The sequence below is a fragment of the Ochlerotatus camptorhynchus genome, unplaced genomic scaffold (genome assembly GCF_037179485.1).
Source record: "Ochlerotatus camptorhynchus isolate MF236.1 unplaced genomic scaffold, CSIRO-AGI_Acam_v1.1 ptg000360l, whole genome shotgun sequence".
Taxonomy (NCBI): domain Eukaryota; kingdom Metazoa; phylum Arthropoda; class Insecta; order Diptera; family Culicidae; genus Ochlerotatus; species Ochlerotatus camptorhynchus.
Window position 1 is genome coordinate 317545 of NW_027040848.1, and position 14019 is coordinate 331563.

Here is a 14019-nt window from a genome sequence, read left to right on the forward strand (position 1 = left end):
CTAACATATTGATATTCACAATTTTCGACGGAAAACGCAACGGAACTTGATTTACTCAACACGCACCATACTATAAAATGGTGCTTGATGGTTTATAAAGTGATAACAAGATGAAAAATCATCTTTATTTTGAGTAATTGAGCAATTTACTTCTGTTTACATCATATGTACGATGCAGCATTGATGGAGCTGTGAAATGAAATTAATATATCTTATGAAATTTCATCTGGAAAAGTCAAAGATGCACATCAGTCTGATCGTGAAAACATTTTCTTCTTCAATTAGAATGTTATATTGGAAGGATATTGGCTTGATGAAAATTATGATTTAATGCTAATTTTCACGAATTTTATATGCAGTCTGTCAACATTATCATCATCATGCAGTGGCGACATCTGCGTCGAGCTTTTACGGCAATCTCCCAATTGACTCTTTTGACGTTTAATCGTCTTTCTCTACACGCTAACTTGAAAGTACTCATTAATGAGTAAAAAAAGACCCATTTTGAAGAAAAGTGGCTTAACTCATTAATGATTAAACAATTTTACCCATTAATGAGTATCTGTTACCCATTAATGATTAACAATTACTCATTAATGGGTAACAGATACTCATTAATGGGTAAAAAATTTACTCATTTAATGAGTTAAGCCACTTTTCTTCAAAATGGGTCTTTTTTAACCATTAATGGGTACTTTCAAGTTAGCGTGTATAGAGATATATCTACAGAGATTGCTAAAGTGTAATTGTGTCAGTGATTTGCTTTCATCAGGAAAATTTTCCGCTAAGAAGTTTTTTTTCCTGATGAAAACATTTTGCGTATACGTATACGTGACGTAGTGTACGTACGATAAACGTAAGCAATCTCTATAGCACACAGGGAAGAATGGATGGTTTGTTTTCCCACTGATCTGTTTCCCTCTTGCTCGCACTCATTCAATTTCAAAGGTGTATTAGTGTGCGCCGATTATACGTCAAAAACCTTTACAACAACAAACTAACAACTCTCTACTGTTCTTTCATAAGGGCCAGTTTGCAAACGTAAAGAATTACTTCTTCCGAGAAATTGTCGAGGAAGAAAACTCGTCTAAGTAAACTACCACGATTATTTTGCAGAGGGAGAGTCCCGTATCCGATCGAATTGGTTGCTTGCATGGATAGACTTTGAATTAGGGAAATTTTACAAAAGAAGCAATTATTTACGTTTGCGACATTGGCCCTTATGAACACTCAGTGCCGAAATGAGACATTGAGGAGGATTTTGTCACAGATCTATGAGGGTGGGTACTTCGTGATCACCATTCACTACCTGGATAACGGGTTCAGTCCGAATAGGTGCAACCGACGTCTGACTATGCAGCAGCAGGTTTACGGTACTTGCACGGTCAGAATTATTCAATTAACCACTTTATTCGAGCAGTTAAAATTACGTTTACTACCACTCGAACTTTGAAATAAAACATTATTTTGAGATTTTATCTTCTAGAACCACGAGAAAAGTGCGTTTCATAAAAAAATAGAAATTAGTTGGTCCAGTTTTGTGAAATCGCTGGTAGAAAGTCACGCCAAAACTGCTTGAGAAAGTGGTCAATGGATCACATCATTCGAGCAGTTTAAAATGACATTTTCTACCACTCGAACTTTAACGTGGAACAATATTTTAATATTTTTTCTTCTACAACCTCGAGAAAATAGGGTCTTATTTGTAAAATGTTTGAAAAATCTGGAATTGATTGTTTCATTTCCGTAAAATCGCTGGTAGAAGGTCGTCCCAAAACTGCTCGACAATATAATTAATTGGGAACACCGAGGAGGGTTCATCCCGGCGCGGACGAGATTATATGATGGGAAACCAAAGATTGTTCAGCTTTGATTGGGTAGGTTCCCGGAGAAGTTCAAGGTTTAAGGTTCAAGACACCGTCACTCAGTTTGTAATCTTCTTTCTTTTGAAATTTTGGAGGGAGGAAGGCGAAGAGAAGGAGGATCGGTTGTCAACTGGGGACTGGTTTAGGGGGATTTCAAGGTGTTTCGCTCATATTCAGGCAGATTAACGCTACCGGAGTTCGCATGTGTGATCAATTCACTGCAGTATTTGAAGAGGTCCGATTAATCTACCGGTAATGTTGTTTTTATTTGTTTCCATTAGCCAAATATTTAAAGGCCGGCGCACAATGCATACGTTTTCGGGTTTTTTGACAGATAATGCATGGGCTAGCTGTAAAAAACCTGAAAACGTCTCTATTGTGCGCCGCCTTAACAGTATCACACAGCGGTTGCACTACACTGTACACAAACATCATCCTCTGATCGAATAAAACCTCAGACCATTCAAAACAAAACACCGAAATCGCTTTTTCGAATGATAGCTGCAACCGGATGACGGTTGTTTTGAAATCAGATGATCTTCCTCTCGAATTCAGGATGAAACTTGTTATGAGAAGGGATAGGGCCTTCAGTTGAAATGCGTAATGCTCTCTGCAGAATGACTGTAATACTAAATGGAAATGCATATGGTATTGGTTCAGCCCCATAACGCAAATCATTCAAAACGATGATGTAAATAATTGTATCGAACGTCATTTGCTGATCTGAGCTGACAAACGAGGTGCAAGCATATGTATCGCTATCATATGGATGTTCATCATCTGACGACGAATTCAACCATAAGAAAATCATCCGAAATTCGAATGCATATTGTTAAAGGGCTCGAGCAATGCAATAATCATTCGAAGTATCGCGGATGTTTTGGTTCAGTGTAGGCGCGATCAAGAAACTGACAGAAACATAAACACTCTAAAACTAATTAGAGTAATATCCATCGTCTAATCGTCCATCTTTTTCCGTACTGAATACCAATGCTATCGACGCCAGGGTGGTAGCTCCCACAACTGGAACTTACCTACCGACCCATCAACTTATGGACCGGTGTACCATCGGATTTACTTCCCTACCGAAGGAAAGTGTGATGAGAGATTTTATGACTCAGAAAATCCCGGCGGCACCGACTGGGATTGAACCCAGGCCCTTGAATAGAATAATCACTTTATCAGAAGCTTTTCCAAGAACAGTCATGACTGACGCTGCATGAGTGTTTCAACGAGGTAGCGATCGGATGTAAACATAGCAAAAATAATATTTTTGGCCAGGTTGACTTTGACTTATGCTGACGTTGATGGTGTAGGTTCAAGCGTGACTGCTTTATTACCCAATGGGTCTGAGTTCAATCACAGCCGAGGTCGGTGCGATTTTTCTATGGTATAAAAATTTCTGGTCACGTAAAGCCGTTGGTCCCCGGCCCATGTGTGTTGATGGGTACGACATCCCAACAAACAATTTTAGCTGTAAACTAGCTTATACAGGCAAAAATTAGCTGTATATGCAAATTTTTGGCTGTATAAGCTAATCTACAGCTTAAATTGTTAGTTTGGATCCTACAGAGGTGTGGAAGCTTCCTCCATATACATTCAATCCTTGTCAATGGATGGCAATCGATGTACGTCGGTGATTGGCGCTAGATTGCGGAACAGAGACTAACGTTAAATCAAAGAATCTAGAAGAAGAATACTTTGACTTAGACTTGTTCATGGAATCCCGCAAAATATGCACGATATTTATTTTTTCAGTTTGAATATATCAATATCTTATCTTCAATATCTTTAAGCTACACAATGCATTAGGTTCTAAGTAACATTGCAAAATTCTCTTCCTCAACTTTCTCTTTGCATCATAACGGCCATGTTAAGATATTCCCAACTATTTTCAGTACGATCGATGAAAGAAGCTATTAAAGACTGGAACGCGCAAAAACTGGTCGACAGAAAAATCGTTTCTTTCAGTCAAAATTCATCTTATTTTTCATTTGGTAGTTCAATTTAAAGGAAATAATGTTCGTTTATTCTTTTGGTTTGCCAAATCCGAACTGCAGTGCCTTTCCCTTAACCCCTTCCATTAAATTTTGCATAATGGTCTCATCGACCTTATTCGCCGCCGAACGCCAGTTAGATTTAAACTGCTGCTCGTTTTCCATGGATTTGAGATTCCGTTTGACCAAGGCCCAATACCGCTCGATAGGGCGGAGTTCTGGGCTGTTGGGAGGGTTGTGGTCTTTGGGTATAACAACCACGTTGTTCGCATCGTACCACTCGATTGCCTTTTCCCATAGTGGCAGCTCACCAAGTCCGGCCAGAACAGCACAAGTCTATTATGTTGCTTTAGGAATGGTAGCACCCGCTTTCCAGGCACTCCTGGACATAGGTCTCTTGACAGATGGTTTCCGTAGTAATGAAAATGACGCTTTTTAGACCACACGTGCATATGGCCTGGCAGACGAGATATTTTTTCAGGAACTTCGATAGTTTGATGGTTTTGAAAATTTCAGCCACCTTCCCTTTTCCTGATGTGGTATAAAACTCCTGTTCCGGAAGCTGCTTGAAATCCACCTTCACATAAGTTTCGTCGTCCATGACGACACAGTCGAACTTTGTGAGCAGATTCGTATACAGCTTTCGGGACCGCTGCTTTGCCGATGTGTTTTGTTTGTAATCTCGGTTCGCCACCTTCACCTTCTTAAACGTCGACAACTCGGCTAGTTTCTTGGCCCGCTGCACAGTAGTATGGGAGACATTGAGTTTGCCAGTGATGTCCCGGATGGAGAGGTTAGGATTCCACTTATATTTCACCGCCACCTTCTTCTTCGTCGCTGCCACGTCCGGATTACGATTGCCGCCGCTTCCAGGCTTCCTGACGGTCGACAGATGCTCCCTGAACACTTTTAACACGTTTGTCACTGACGATTTGGCCACATCCAGCAACCATTGTATATACACTCAACTTCCAAATGCAGCATTTCAGGTTTTTTTTTATGCATTTTTAACAGAAATACACCAATTTGAAGTTGAAGTTTTCGCGTTCCAGACTTTATCTAGCTTCTAATACGTCTGACACGACAAGAAACGGTTCTGTACGAAAGAGAAAGTCGTTGAAGAGAATCGATCAATGTTACTTAGGACCTGATGCATTGTTCAGCTTGATTGCTTCAAGAGATTTACGGTTGTTGGCTTGATTGCAGTCACAATTCTTTAAAAGAAAATACCATAACAAGAACTAAGTGGTGCATCACACCGTAAATTACCTTCAAGATCAACCCGTATTCGGTATTAAAGGACCATTGATTGTTTGTGGATTTGTTTATTAGAATTACCTCTTTCTAAATCAACTTGAACAAGAACCACAAGAGAATGATGTGCTCTGCTTCATTGGAATGTAAATAAACATACGAAATCATGAAAATAAATAATTAAAGTTGCCCTAAGAAATCACTTCCACTTCACAGCAGGAATGCGGAAAATCGAACCATAAATCAGTCAGAACCAATATTCCTCAAGTCCGTACACCGCGGGAAGACGAACGATAGCAGATGGGGAATCTAACTCGACACATACACACAGAGAGAGGGACTGCAGTTAATCGATGCAATCCCTTGCACCGCTCACGTAGGCCTATTTGCAACGTTGCAAAACTAGATCACATGTGGTGTTGATTTTTGTGCAATTTGAAACGAGTTCGCCGTGGCCCTTCCTCGCATCATCCACTTCCTATCGACAGTCAATAAGAGTTAATAAATTAGACGGAGGCTGCGGCGTGCTGCATGTATTCCTAACTGTACCTGATTTATTCAGTAATTTGCACCGATCAATGAGGTACAAGAATCTGCCTCGATCGGATTTGGGGAGTGAGGGGCGCATAATGAAAAATTATGGGATCTCGCATATGCGCTTGAGTCTGTCGACGTCGGATTAGTAAAGTGCGTTCCGAATCCCAAGTGGGGATATAAATCTTCTCGGTTGAGCCTGAGCTCGCTCGAGATTGGTAGGTAGGTGCAAGCGTGTGAATTAAAAGCTCTCCCATACGGATTGTGATTTATATCGGCATCAGCTGGGCTCTCGGCTGCTGCCTCTGCTGTTGACTTTCGAAAATTGTGTCCGCTATGGTGTTGGCAAAACCGAACAAGAATGATTTACTGTATCAATGAAATCAATTTAACAGTAGCTTTTACGCATTCAATCACAATCGACGCAAAAAGCGAGATGAGATCACGCAAATCACGTGCTGGAGGATCGCCTGACGGCTTAAAGTGGTTGATACCAGCTTCTCGGGATTAAATGCGAGCCTTGGCAGGGTGCCATAAATCTCACCCTGCTTTTGATCGCACGTTGCTCCGTTGGTGGCAAACGAAAATTATAGCACTTACCTTTGGATAGGTAGCGTGTTGTAATACAACAGAACGGTTGCAATTTCGTAACAGTTGAGTCCCGACGCAAGCACCTTCTCGGCTTCGATGTAGATCAGCGGGGACCCCGAGCGGTCGTAAGTTCCTGGAAATAGACAAGGCATAAGCGACAATTAGTGGAATTGCAAATCAATGTCGAGCATTGGGGATAATTAGAGATTTGAAAATCGCACGATGGTTTCAAACAAACAAACATATACAAATGATCTACGGACGTCGATCCCGCCGTAACGATCCAACATAGTGCAATCCAAATTATCAGTTCGCATGGAATCTGCGAGATCGTGAGCCATCAACGTAACCGCGCCGATCTCGGGAATCGAATCCTCATTAGACGAAGGATGATGAACGTTCCGCGGGCTTCTATCTCCATACTTACACCATCATCAGCAGTCGAAAGCTCCGTTCGAACAGCGGAATCGCATAGATTGGTACGCGTGGTCTACCTTTTTCCTGGATATCGGCGATATGCAGCAATTCCACACGATGCAATTGCAACTTATTTGCACTCTCACTTTCTAACTCTCTGCGACACGACGGTGCAGTGCTGCGGTGGCCAGTGCATTCCTTTCCGACATTTTTCCCTCCTTTAATGAGCAAACGAAAACGCATGACTGCCCCCTAAACCGTCGTCCCTCTACTTCGTCCCAGTATGACTTCCATTCCGGCGCATTGATCGAAGGTTTCGAAACATTGTGGTACGGTTTGTGTATTCTAAATATTTTATCTATCTCACGTCGTTATTGGGGTTCGAGGGATATAGGTGCAATTGAGTTGTGTTATGTGTGAGCTGAGCTGAAGCTACAGGGAGATCGAAACATGGGGAAGTTTTGTGGGATTTGCGGGCGGTATTTGGCAGATTCCTCGTCATGTGGTTGGAAGCAGATTCGAACAGTGACTGCCGATTGACTGTGAACATAGGGGACTGCCGATTAACAACTTTCTTCGATTCAGTTAAAATGACGTTTACTACCCAAAAGTAACTAGTGTTGCTTCCAGTTTTGTGAAATAGCTGGTGTGTAATGGCAAAGCTGCTTGAAAAAAAGGCCAATTGATTGCGTTGTGGAGGAGATAGGTACACGAAAAAATGTATGTGGTCTTTGTAATTAAATTTACTATCTGTTAATTATGAACTTTAAACGAAGGATGCTCTTAAAATTGTGGCAGTCAGATTTTAAAAAATTCTGAACGTTAAAAACAAGTGAAACAGTGAAAATCACTTTTCATTTAAATAAATAAAAAAAATCATCCATGGGCGATTATAAGGTACAGACGAGGCTCGGTAGCTCAGTGGCTACCGTTTCTGCTTACTGAGCAGAAGGTAGGAAGTTCAATGATGGGCCGCAGATGTCACACAGATTCGTTGCCTGGTTCAGGACTGTTTTGTCCGTTGATTCTGAATTAGGAATTCTGTCTCATTTGAACCCTTCAGTCACTGTAGTTTTTAATTAATCCTCAACCTTTGTTCACTCGATAGAATTAATTCAAAATTTGACTGAACTTTGGTCCAGCTACCAGCATGGTATAGTGTGGACTAAAGAGACTGAATTGGGTGAAGAGGCGACATCTTATCCATTTGACAGGTCTTCTGCTCGATTGGAATAACTTTTCCTATGACTTTGACAGATAATCGATTGTTCCAATAGAGTCCGGTTGTATTGGTGCGATATGTGAGAGCGTTTTAGTGAATATTCGAGGAAAGCATAAGTGTTTCACAACGTGGTAAAAGTAACTCACTCTCTACGTTTGTGTAGTTTTCAGTGTTTGTGTTCAGAAAAATAAAAAATACACGCTAAAAAATTTCAAGTAATTTTGAATAAAAAATTAAAAAAAAAACTGTTTAAAACTACCTTGAAAATTCGCTAAGAGCTCTTAACAGGATTTCACTGGAATATTCTCAGGAATTTCCAATAGAATCATTCTCTTTCACAGAATTATTTTCAGAATTCCTCAAAAATACATTTTAGATTATCTCTGGGAGTCCCTTAGTTTATCTTTAACAGTCCAAAAATTCTCAGCAGAGCACTCCAATAAATTCATGAAATTCATCCTGAGATTCTCTTCGCATTTTTAATGAGTATTTCAAGAGTTCACTGAAGTTGAATTCAATAATTCTATTTTAAAATTTGCTTAAAAACTACTGGATTTATTAATTTCAATTCCCGGTTTTCCTGGTTTTCCGGGAGTGGGATATTTCACCGAAGGTCATTTCATCGAAGGACATTTAGCCGAAAAAATATCGCCGAATGAGTCATGTCACCGAAAGACATTTCACCGAAGGATATTTTGCCACCAAAAATTATTCTTTTTAAGCCAATTTCTTCCAAAATTTACATTAAAGTTTGGTCGGTGTTTTTCGGTTATGGTTTGACGTAAGAAAAATAAAATTTAGTCAAATTAGCGGTATGTTATTGTACTTTCATAAAAGAAAATCAAAATTACTCCGGCGGCGTTCGGATGAACTCGTGGACTTTCTTTGGAATTCTCACCATCATCTACCGCGCACACAGGACTGGTCAACCTTACCGGCCATTTCATCAGTTTCCGGGTGAATTTATCGGCGGAACCAAACTTGAATTTGCTGTTGACATCACCCCGTACTGCGACCAGATAAAACTTTTGTCCGGGAAATTGCCTGAAGTCCATATTGACATAGGTTTTTTTGCCAATAAGAAGGCATCCTCTGTACTTCGTCAGAAACCGGTCGTACAACCCGGTCCGGGCGCATGTTTTGGCCACTAAATTGTGCTTCATTGTCCTCTTCGGTTGCTTGGTGGCACGGAACGAACGGTAACTTGCTCACAGACCGATTCTCCAAAAGGTACTGCGGCTGGCACCGACCTCAACACCTTCCAGTTTAGCTGTCGATCCAAAGTTCCAGCATGACGTTTGCTTTGAACCTTCCGGGGAACAATCTTGCGATCACGGAACCGCTTGAGAACATCTCCCACGGTAGAAACAGCAAATTTTAAAATTTTTCGCGATATTCCGAATTGAACACGTCGGGTCTTGGCCGTGGGTGTCGTCTTACATCTAGTACAACTTGTTTAATACAGTACATCGAGACGCAACTTTCATAACTGAAACATGTGTATGTACTTTCAAAACTTATTGATGTCAAAACATTCCAAATCCAATTCCTAGAGGCGCTGCTGTGGAATAAATAAAGTGTCTGGATTCTAAGTTGACTAGACTTTATAGAGCATTTCCAGCCTAAAACCAAACCCATTTCTCATACGCCCGGTATTGACAATTGAATTATCAAATCAAAATGACATTTGAGAAGAAGTTGTAGGTAATTAAATGTTCATTTAAAAAAAACTACAAGGGACAGCCCTATGGAGTTGTACCAACCGGTGGAAGCTAAAGATTTTAAATTGACTCACTACTTGACTAGCCTATTGGTCCCAAGTACATCTATAAACGTACCCCATTCTAGTCGAAATTCTAGTACTACACTTTATTTGATTTAAATCGATATGAAAGTTTGACAGATAAAATGAGGGGTTTGTGGATTTTCCTATGTTTCGAGGGGTGCATTGATTAGCTTGGGACCGACGATAGTACCAGAGCTGAGCCAAAACGTTGAGCACGTTTCTTCAGGACCTTCTCGTCTTAGAGTTATCTCTATGGTTGTACGCAATGGTGGCGTAGGACTACGTGGTCTTATATAATAAATGTAATTTGTTAACTGCAGCAGGAGCTTGTGTAGGAATAGGAATTTGAGTGGGGTTTTTTTTTCTGTTTATACTTTTTAGTATGACTATGAGTGCCCTGAAAAGAACTTTTTGCAGCTGGATCAGCAAATCGGACCGGACAATCCCATATTATTCGGTTCAATGATTGGGCACTCGCAAGAGTCTTGGTCCGTCTGCTGCTGGTCAGGGGTTGAACTGGTGTCTGCGACAGGTTGGAAGGCCGCAGAATATCAGTGTCCACACAGCTAAAGCTCCTCCGCTTTTTAATTTTTCTCATTAAACTCCTTCTCTCGACATGTTGGTAAATCTGAGCCATTAGCTTAACACTTTTTCGGCGAATTTATGATCCTGTTTCACGGCATAGTTCTTCTCTATGCCTGTTCAGATAAATTAGTACATTTATTTATTTTCTCTACTGTGCTAAATCAAACGAGTAAAAATGAGAAGGGATGTAGGTTACGCGCTCGAATAGCTGGAAAAATCTTTACGATTAATCATTAATCAAATAAAATTGGACTTTTAGGCATTGGTGGTCCTTCGAAAATGTCGAACAGCAGAATTGCAACCAGTAAGTGTAACCCAAGAATCAAAAGTGGTGCGACGCTAGTTTTCATTGCAATGACGACGACTGAATTAAGGGACTTAGAAGCAGAGGAGTGAAAGTCAATTCTCTTAATCGATTTCCTCTTTTGATGACCATGGCTTCGCTAACCTATTCCGCACAATTTCTGCTATGCTCTTCTATAATCCAGCAAAAACAAGCATATTAATGAATGTGTTTGCCGTCGAGTTATTTACGAAACAGAAAGTCGATGAAGAGAATCGATCAAAATCACTTGCACCTCTGCTTCCAAGTTTGGCTACAAGATTACAACTCTGGAGAGCATTTTGTGTGTTCGTTAGGGGCGTGTGGTTCTGAATATGGCGATGAGTGTATTTTGCAATTGCATCCTCCCTATTCACACACGCCCGAAAATCGGAGGTGAATGCCACTTCGACTTGTTTCGTCTACTAACGACTCTCTAATGACAGTGTTGGGGAAGCAGCAATGTTACATCGATATGTTTCGACTAGAAACGATTATCTGATAACTGTGTTGGGGAAGCAGCATATGCATGTCCGTAATTGGTGGATTTGTTAGTTATTTCGACGCTTTTGGACAATGCATGACATTCACCACTTTTCAATAGTTTCTTGTTGAAAATAAACAATCAGAAGCATTGCTTTTGGTGTGTAAAAATATTGCTGGTCGATTGGTGATAAAATTATTGAAATTAGCTGAGTTACTAACGTTCAAAATCTTTCATAATATCGTTACATGTTCAATTTTCGGTATTCACTAAGTGTACTGCCATATAGAAATCACAGGCGTAGTCCTTTGACAAAAGTGAACATTTATTGGAGGAATTTCTTGCTAAAATTCGAAGTGTTTCTGATTAATTGACATGGTCATGTGGTATTCGGTCATTGCGAGAACTTTAGTGTACCACTTCAATACTTGACACATTTGAAACGTTTGGTTGCTGGGTACATTATCAAAGAGCTTTGGGAGTGATGTGGCTGGCAGCAAGGCGAGCGAATGCTCAATGAAAATTAACTCTTAAACAACAATAATTTATATTAGTCCTGAAAAGAACCGTTTTGTTGTGATGGTAGGGTGTGCAACACGGATGAGGTTGGTGAGCTGTATGTATTTTGGAACGAGGGTGACGCGCTAGGCATAGATGGTCTACAGTGACTCACGACGAGCATCAGCGGTTGAGGGCCACCTTTATAGCTAGCTGCTTGCGGGGAGCCATTCGTTGTGTACTGGAGAACACCACCACTCACCACGCGGTGATTGAATAAACACCGTTTGGTGAGACCGGATAGAACTTTATTTTGAAATCTGAGTTAGGGAAATCGCTTTTCGCATGCAATCGGTGATAATTTTAATTATCATAGCAACAGTTGCACATTCTAATTTTCTAATTAGAAGTTCTTATTTTTAAGAGATGTGTATAAATATTTCTAATCGAATGGTGCTAAAATTATTTAAATTGGTACAGCTGAGTTATTAACGTTCAAATCTTGCATAATTACGTTCTTCTTCTTCTTATTCTTCTTCTTCTTCTTCTTCTTCTTCTTCTTCTTCGCATTTCAAGCTTATTGCATATCGCATATTAGCTTTTTGCTTGCTCTCAAACTTAGTATTCTATATGCACTTCCACAGTTATTAATTGAGAGCTTTCGATGCCTGTACCATTTTTGCATTGATATGATTGTGTGGCAAGTCAAATCATACTTCTATGCCCAGGGAAGTCGAGTCATAATTACGTTACATGTTCCATTTTCGGTTTACACAAAGTGTACCCCCCTATATAAATCACAAGCGTAGTCCTACGTCAAAAAAAATATACTGCGTGAAAAACATTGGTAAAATCATGTAAAAATTATAAAACGTTGATTTTCCCGGACGAACCCCCGGGTAGAACCAGATTGAGACAATTCTTATTATTTTTTACGTTATAGGCTAGAAATGCTCTTATAATTTTTTTTTATCTTTATAATTTGTGTGTGCAAAACCAAGATTCAAAAGTTTCATGAGATTTGGAAGTTTTCCTTTTTTTAAATAAGAGCACTTCTTGCTAAAATTTCTTGTAATTAGTCAAAGACTCAAGCATTTGTCAGTTATAAAAGAGAATTTTTCCATTTTTAAAACGCTGTCCATTCTTTTCTTAAAATTTAATCTGAGTCTAGAAAAAATTGATGATTCCAGATTGAAAAATACGCTCAAAGAAAAGATTTTAAAATCTCAAACTTTAAAAAAGCTGCAGATCGCGTACTAAAAAATGTGATCAAGATCCTAGACTTAGAACAGTGTTCGGAAAAACTCAAAAACTCAAATATCATGCATGAGTTTATGCGCCTATGAGTTTTGCCTTGCAAAATTCAAGATTGGCAAAAATCACCGATGAGTTTTCAGATTCAAAAATTCATTGCTTTATATGTTTGCGTTATTCATTGTTATTACTATTGTTTGTGCATCAGAGGTTGGAAAACTAACACAACATGCATAGGCATTATATAAATTGACATTTGAATGGTTTTTTATGAGTTTAAACCTGGAATGATTTTTCGGCGTTGTGAGTGTGAGTGCGTGAATATGCATAAGAATCTCAAGCGTGAAATTTGGTTGCCGCATTTGCACGCGAGGCTCAATGAACGAGATTTGAGAATGGTTTTCCGAACACTGACTTAGAATTTATTTTACAAGATTGTAGGATGGTAAAAATTAAAATTTTCATATCCTGGAATTGGTCAATATGGATTGCGTTATTAGTTGTCACTTCGAAAATTTTCGGTGATAAAGGGCGAGCACGACATTATTGCGACACATTCAACAGGGCATAACTTTTTTACCATTGGGTAAAAATCGACCAAATTTTGCACACTTTCTCATTGATGTGTATTGTGTACATGCTGTCAAACTCGAAGTCGTGTTTTTCGATTCAACGAAAATGGAGGTGAACCAACGCGAGTTGAGAGAACAAATTCTTTCCAAACACCTGGAATGTCCTGACCTGTCGCACCGGCAGTTGGAAAAAATGTTGAACATTCACCATTCAACCGTCTCCAGAGTGTTGAAGCGGTTCCAGGAGCGGTTGACGTTGGACCACGGCAAAGGAGCTGGAAGAAAACCGGGACCGGAGAACAAAAAGACGGAGGGCAAATCCCAACGTCTCAAGCCGTGATTTGGCTAAAAAGATCGGCATGTCGCAGAGCTACGTCCAGAATGCAAAGAAGAGAGCTGGACTACATACATACATGGTACAGAACTTCCCAAACCGCGATGAGCGGCAACAATCGACGGCTAAAACTCGGGCACGGAAGCTCTACGAGAAGATGCTGACAAAATATGGCTGCTGTGTGATGGACGACGAAACGTATATAAAAGCCGATTTTAAGCAAATTCCGGGGTTGGAGTTTTTCACCGGCAAGAGCATGTTCGATGTGGACGACAAATTTAAGAAGAAGAAAATGTCGAAGTTC

At 40.0% G+C, this 14019-nt stretch overlaps 1 protein-coding gene across 1 annotated transcript in view; it reads right to left on the reverse strand.

The window, feature by feature from the left end:
* Pura (Puratrophin-1-like) overlaps window positions 1-14019 on the reverse strand; it is a 152774-nt gene that overhangs the window by 20860 nt on the left and 117895 nt on the right. Inside the window, exon 4 of the mRNA XM_065231683.1 lies at window positions 6251-6374. Within this exon, the coding sequence (XP_065087755.1) occupies window positions 6251-6374 (124 nt within the window). The remainder of the gene's footprint in view (window positions 1-6250; window positions 6375-14019) is intronic.